At 37.1% G+C, this 7,581-nt stretch overlaps 1 protein-coding gene across 1 annotated transcript; it reads left to right on the top strand.

The window, feature by feature from the left end:
• The first annotated feature begins 3,036 nt into the window (after positions 1 to 3,036).
• Positions 3,037 to 7,362, top strand: LOC133039284 (uncharacterized). The gene is made up of 8 exons (XM_061118144.1): positions 3,037 to 3,144; positions 3,481 to 4,474; positions 4,827 to 4,973; positions 6,106 to 6,154; positions 6,205 to 6,313; positions 6,424 to 6,668; positions 6,805 to 6,879; positions 7,050 to 7,362. Exons 1-8 carry the CDS (start codon positions 3,037 to 3,039, stop codon positions 7,360 to 7,362), a joined length of 2,040 nt encoding a protein of 679 aa, XP_060974127.1.
• Positions 7,363 to 7,581: the final 219 nt, after the last annotated feature.

The raw sequence follows: 7,581 nt of genomic DNA, 5'->3' as shown, positions 1-7,581 counted from the left end.
AGTCTTTTAATTAATAAATAAACCTAGAATCTCTTTTCTTTACAATTTTGCCCTTGCTTAGTGAAAATTCATAAACTAGACATAGTCTAACTTTAGAATTATAATTGATTGATCAAAATCAATTAACTGAGTCTTACAAGCAGTATGGTCTCAACTAGTATGGGGACCATGGGCCTATATTTCCGACTTTCCAATAAGTCGAACCGAATTTACCAAGTAAATTCCCTAACTTATTAATTCCTTATTGAATCCACACTTAGAACTTGGAATTGCACTCTCAGTCATATAGAACGCTCTATATGTTCCACGATATAGATACGTCATTAGTTATCCATTGTTATAATCCTAATTTGATCAATGACCCTCTAATAGATGATCTACATTGCATAGGCACTAAGTTACCGTTACACCTACAATGTATTTTATCCTTAAAACACTTAGCTCTGTATAAATGATATTTCAGCAAAGTGAAATGAGATCTCCACCATTTATCTCTGTTTAGCCAAGCTCGAAGGATATCATCGTTTCACTTCTAAATTCCTATAGAAGTTATAGACTCCATATTTATGTTAGCGCTCCCACTCAATTATACTATCATGTTCCCAAAATGTACGTATCACCCTGACCCAAAAGTAGGCTTAACTAACAAATCAAAGAACATGTATAATACTCTTGAGATCGAACCTAAACATATCAGGATTAAGATCATTTGATCTAGGATCAACGGGTGATATTGAATTGAATAGATATTACGGTAAATTTTAATATATCTAATCAAAGTTCAATATCGGTCCCTTTCGATGTATACTCCATACATCCGATACTGGTAAACTTTGCCAATGCCCTAGAAAGGACATAACACTTATCCAAGGTGTAAGAATACCTATCGCTGATTATACCATGTCAGTCTAAATCCAGTTTCTGACAAATCAGGGAATAAACTTTCGAACATATAATTGAGATTATATTCTACTGTGCTGACAACACTATAATCATTAACAAATTCATATGTTCTGGACTTAAATAGAATTCATACATTATGTATATATAATCATGAAATAAATCATGTGAACCATGCAACATAAAATGTTATTTCTTATCTTTATTAATATGTAAATATGATTATATTGAAATGAGTTTTATTTAGGGCATAAAAACCCAACAAAAACAAGATCCAAGAATCATGGAAAACCTAAATCTGCAATGAAACTCTCAAAGAAGGAAGGAAGGAAAGAAGTAACTAAGGCGGTACAGGCTGGTTCGATGGAAGGGATAGCTGAAATTGAAGCCCTGGAGCTATCTGGTGAGGATGCGACGAGAGACGAAAACCTTGCTCTGAACGATGTATTACAACCTCTATCACCAAGATCGTCTCTGGTTGCGATTAAGAGACAAGAGGAGGTTCGTAATGACTTTGCAGACTTTATCCAAGCAAACAACCAATGTAATAGTGAAATTGCAGCATGTAAGAATTCGATCCCACCTATTTTGAGGTCCAATTCTGTAGTTCGAAACCTTGAGAATTCTTTTAAGCATGCTAATCAGAATGTGAACAAAGTGAGTATTACAATGGATGATATTGAAGATGAAATTCATTTTCGGAAGCCATCCATAGTATGCTATGTGTTAGGAGTGAATCCCCCACTCCATATTTTGGATGGATTTGTGCACAGGATTTGGCAGGGGAAAGTAGATCGAGTGAAAATGCTGTCTTATGGCATTTTTATCATTCGATTTCACTCTCTTGAGGACAGGGACCAGATCTTAAATGGAGGGTACATATTCTTTAATAGAAGGCCGGTGATTATGAAACCTTGGGACCCAAATGAAAACTATAAGAAAGAAGATGTTCAAAAGGTACCTATTTGGGTGCAGCTGGAGGAATTGGAATTGAAGTATTGGGGTCAGAAATCACTCTTCAAGATTGTAGCTCAAGTTGGGAACCCGATTATGGTGGATAGTGTAACTAGAGAAAGAGAGAGACTGAGTTACCCTAGAATCTTAGTTGAAGTTCAAATGGATCAGAAGCTGCCAGATTTGTTGGAGTTTGAGAATGAGTTTGGCTTGAACACTTCGGTAGGGATTAAATATGAATGGAAGCCTATCTCTTGTACACATTGTTCAGGGGTTGGGCATGCTGCTACAGAGTGCAAAAAGAACAGTAATGGGAAACAGCAGTGGATTGTTAAGAGTGACAAAAGATAGCTACCTTAGGTGTATGAGGAAGGATTTACTAAAGTGCACAGCAAGAAAGGTAGTGCTATTCGAGATGATGCAGAGAACAAAGGTTCTGGTTCTGGTTCTGGTAAGACTAATAGTACTGAAGTGAAAAACTCGTTCCAGGTGCTTGAGGAAGAGGAAATGGTTGCTGAAACTGAAGAACAAGAGCAGACTCATGATTTGTTCAAGACAGGAGGGGGGGAGATCCCTCTCTGTCTAATGGATAAACTACTATGCTAGAATGTTTGCGGAGCCAACAGTCAACATAAGCAACAAATGATAAAGCAATTTATCAATTCTCAGAAAGTTGATTTTGTTGGTCTCCTTGAAACAAGAGTTAAGGCTCCGAAGCTCGGAGCCTTATACTTGAATGTGTTTGTAAATTGGTATTTTTCATCTAATATAGCATGGCATGCAGGTGGTAAGATTGTCATTGCTTGGAATCCAGATAGATTTACTGTTGACATCCTTAAATCCACTAGTCAACTAATGCATTTAAAGTTGAGAACAACTGAAGGATTTAATAGTCTTTTGACTGTGTTTTATGCATCAAACAATAGAGCTGAAAGGAAAGTCCTATGGAAGGATTTGTGTGAGCTGAAAACAAATGAGAATTGGTTGTTAATGGGGGATTTTAATGATATTCTTGCCAAAGAGGAGAGAATAGGGCATCGGATTAAAACTCATCCGGACACAAAGTTCTTGCAATGTGTCAATACTTGTCAAGTGGAAGATGTCAAAGCAAGTGGAAATTTCTTTACTTAGTCAAACAAGCAACATGGGGAAGATAGAATTTTTTCGAAGATAGATAGAATTATGGCTAACCAATCATGGATCAATAAGTATGATCTTGTTGAAGCGGTGTTTCTCAATGAAGGTATATTCGACCATACACCTGGAATTTTGACTCTTTATCCTAATGTGGTTAGTGGGAAGAAGCCTTTTAAATACTTCAAGATGTGAAAATCACATCTGAAGTATGAATTTGAATTAAGGGAAGTGTGGGGGCAGCCTGGAGAAGGCTCAAAAATGTTCCAAGCAGTGTCTAAGATGAAACAGTTTAAAATGAGGCTTAAAAAGATCACTAAGGATGGTTTCTCAAACCTCCAAGCCTCGGTTATAAGAGCTAAGGCTGAGTTAGAATTGCTACAAAACCAGATTCAGATGCATCCCCTGGACAGTGCTTTGCATTTGCAGGAGAAGGAAACTCGGGATAAACTGATCAAAATACAGGGTGATAATACCTCCTTCTTGTAGCAGAATTCTAAAGCAAATTGGATTCAGCAAGGTGATTGTAACACGGCTCTCTTCCATGCTTGCATTAAGCAAAGGCAGAGGCAAAACCGTATCCTTTCCATTGAAAGATATGATGGTAGCAGAGTCCATGAACCAGAGCTAATCATGGTGGCATTCTTGGATTACTACAAAGGGTTACTTGGGTCAAAAATGGAGCAGAGAAGGAAAGTAGATGCTAGAATAATAGCCAGGGGACTGGTTCTAACAAAGGAGCAGATAATTGGCCTTACTCAAAGATTTACTAGTGAAGAAGTGAAGAAGGCAGCCTTCAGCATACCTGGAAATAAATCTCCCAGACCGGATGGGTTCTCAAGTAACTTTTTTCAAGATGATTGGGAGCTCATTGGAGAAGATATCAGTGGTGCAGTGATAGCATTTTTGGAATCAGGTAACATTCTTAAAGAGATTAATTCTACGATCATTACTCTGGTTCCTAAATGTAAATGTCCTAACTCTGTTAAAGATTTTAGGCCAATTGCTTGTTGTTATGTTATCCATAAGATTGCAACAAAACTTTTGAGCTCTAGAATCAGCAATATTCTTCCTGAAATAATTTCCCATTCACAAGGGGGATTTACTAAAGGAAGATTCATAGGACATAATATCATGATTTGCCAAGATTTGGTGAGACACTACTGCAGGAAAGCCAATAAGCCAAGTTGTATGATCAAACTTGACCTCCAAAAAGCCTATGACACAGTTGAGTGGGAGTTCCTGGAGGAGGTTCTAATTGGGCTCAATTTCCCCAGCACATTTATTCAGCTCATAATGAATTGTGTGTCTACTCCAAAGTTCTCTCTTATGTTCAATGGGACCTTACATTGTTTCTTTGCATCTAGGAAAGGACTTAGACAAGGAGACCCCATGTCTCCCCTGTTGTTTGTACTGGGTATGGAATACTTTTCTAGATTAATGGGGAAGATTGGAGAGAAGGAAGATTTTCACTTTCATGACAGATGTTCGAGCCTCCAATTAAATCATCTGGCCTTTGCAGATAGGAATGTCAATCTGGGCTGTTTTCGCGGGCCGGGCCGGGCCCCCGGCCCGACGGGCCGACTGTGGCCCGAATGATTCGGGCTCTTATCGGGCTTCTGGCCCGGCCCGGCCCGGCCCGGTATATATTATTTCGGGTCGGGCCCGGCCTGGCCCGGTTTCAAATATTAAAAAAAAACCTAAATCCCTAAAAAAAAAATCAATTATATATAAGTATATATAAGTATATATAAGTATTCATAATCAATTATATCGGCATAGAGAATGGATTAAGTTTTCTTACTGGTATGTATTGCTTTTTCTTCAATATAATATAGGTATATATATAAGTTTTCTTACTACTGGTATGTCTGGTCAAGCTTTTCAAGCTTTCATCAGCTATAGTAGACCTGTACACGTTTTCCTTCCCAAGAATGATCTGAAACAAGCTTTTGTGATCCTTACAAGAGTTTTACTTGAATACGGTATTCAATGGCAGCATATATATATGTGTATTTCACTGTCAAGCAAAGCGATATTTTTGTATTATTGTGCCATGTTGTACCGAGACTTGAATTACAGAACTTATTTGTCTTAATTTACAAGGGTGATTATTTTCTACCTAAATTTTCTGTCTGCAATGAATAATTATAATTCTTAACAACTCTCCAAGTAGATTTTATGGTTGGTTTCATGAGTTCAGGAGTCATTTTCCCATTGTTCCTTTAAGAAAATATACATATAGAATTTGACTTAATATTTAACCTTAGTTAATACTTATATAGGGATATATATATATTTATATATATATAATCAAAATGGTTTGAGTATAGTTATAGTAGTGGTCATGGAGTAAAAATGTGCTTTAATCACTTGATACTAAAACTTTCAATTATAGAGTTGCACTTGTATAAAAATGGATGTATACATATTTTATTCACATACTTGTGAGGTTAATTTTGCTTATTGATTGTTGTTCTTATTTCTTAAAACAAGACTCAATTATTTTTATTTGGGTCAAATATGGCAGGCATGCAAAATATAATCAAACAATATAATAGTTTTCCCATTACCCATGACTCAAAACAAGACAAAACCAAAGAAAAAAGAAATCCCTTTTAATAAGGCATGTCATATTGTAATAGTATAATAGTTATAACTAACTACTTCCTAATAATAATAATAATTTTTAGAAAGAATATAAAAAAAAAAAAAGAGGGCAAATAATAATAATAATCAATGGTGGGCTTTGATGCATTATCTATTTTCTCATCAAATTTTGTCTCCCTAAAATAACATAATATATAAAAAAGGTGTCTATAATGAATTGTCTCAACAACCACCAAAATTAAATACCCAAATAAAACAAAACAAAATAATAAGTATTCTTAAAAAAAAAAAAAAAAAAAAAAAAAAAAACCGGGTCGGGCCTAACCCGGCCCGATTATCTCGGGCCGGGCTTGACCCGCTAGGCCAAAAGAAGGAGTCGGGCCGGGCCGGGCCAGGCTAAAGTGATGTCGGGCCGGGCCGGGTTTGTAGCGGGCCGGGCCGGGCCCGGCCCGACTGACATTCCTATTTGCAGATGATGTTCTATTATTCAGTCATGGTGACTTCAAGAGTGTGTTATACATGTTACAAGCCTTAAAGCTCTTCTCATTAACATCAGGTTTGCAACCAAATGCCACTAAAACTGCTATATACTGTTGTAATATGCAGCAAGATTGTGTGGATAGGATTTTGCAACTTTCAGGCTTCTAGAGACATGAGCTCCCTTTCACATATTTGGGAGTTCCAATTTGTGCTAATAAGATATCCAGGAAAGAAAGTGAGATTCTGGTTGAGAAAATGACATCAAGAATCAGAACCTGGAGTTCAAGGAACCTCTCTTTTGCTGGGCGAACAACCCTTATTAATTAAGTTTTGGTTACCATACAGGCTTACTGGAGTCAAATCATAATCATGCCCAAAAGAATCATGAATTCCATTGAAGCTATCTGTAGAGCTTTCTTATGGAAAGGACAAGCGATGTTTTCTGGTGCAGGTGCTGTGGCCTGGGACAATGTATGTCAACCTAAATCTATTGGGGGATTAGGCATCACAAAGCTTGAAACTTGGAACAAGGCTGCCATGTCCAAATACATTTGGGCAATCTCGAACAACCAAGAGAGCTTATGGCTAAGGTGGGTGAATAGTGTATACATCAAAGGACAAAGCTGGTGGAGTTACAATGCCTCTATTCACTCCAGTTGGTATTGGAAGAGGCTTGTTGCTCTCAAAAACCAGATCCTTTCCTTGAATGTTAGTGCTGATTTCTAGGGAAATAAATATGCTATCAACGCAGGATACAAACTGTTCAGCACCCCAAAACCGAAAACTCATTGGAGAAAAGAGGTATGGTCAAGATTGAATACACCTAAGCACTGTATGATTCTTTGGCTTGTGATGCTGAACAAGCTGAAGACCAAAGACCGGTTGATCAAAATAGGTATCAAGGTGCAAGAGAAATGCAATTTAAGTGGTGACTGCAATGAGAACATACAACATCTATTCTTTGAATGCAGGAAAACCAACCAATGCTTGGTAGAGATCAAGTCTTGGCTGGGTTGGAAAGCTATCACCTTCAATGTACAGCAGCTTGTCAAATGGATTGGGAGGGCAAAAATCTCAAAATTCAGGAAAGCCATATACAGTGTTGCGGTTGCTGCCATGGTGTACACTGCTTGGAAACTGAGGAATGCTGTCCTATGGCAGGGTGCACAAGTAGACACCAATCGAATGATTGAAGAGGTTAAATGGAGTCTAAGGACTTGGGTACAGAATTTCCTTCCAAAGAAACTCTCAAGTGTAGATAAAGAGTGGTTTTTTGCTCTATAGTTAACATAGAATTCATTTGTAAGCAAATGTGAATTGAAAAAAAAACAGAGAATTGTATAGATTGAGGCCCTTGCTTTGGGTGCTCTTAGCTTGTAAGTTTGTTTGTGCAATACAACTCATTAATTTATATAAAAAAAAAAAACAATAATTAATATTTAGAGTGTATTAGATTATTTGTAATTTTTGTTTTTTAATAATATCTTGGTACATGTGTGTGAA

This window comes from Cannabis sativa, chromosome 6 (genome assembly GCF_029168945.1).
Source record: "Cannabis sativa cultivar Pink pepper isolate KNU-18-1 chromosome 6, ASM2916894v1, whole genome shotgun sequence".
Classification (NCBI taxonomy): Eukaryota; Viridiplantae; Streptophyta; class Magnoliopsida; order Rosales; family Cannabaceae; genus Cannabis; species Cannabis sativa.
The sequence above is the reverse complement of the archived record's forward strand: the minus strand, read 5'-3'. Positions and strand labels throughout refer to the sequence as shown.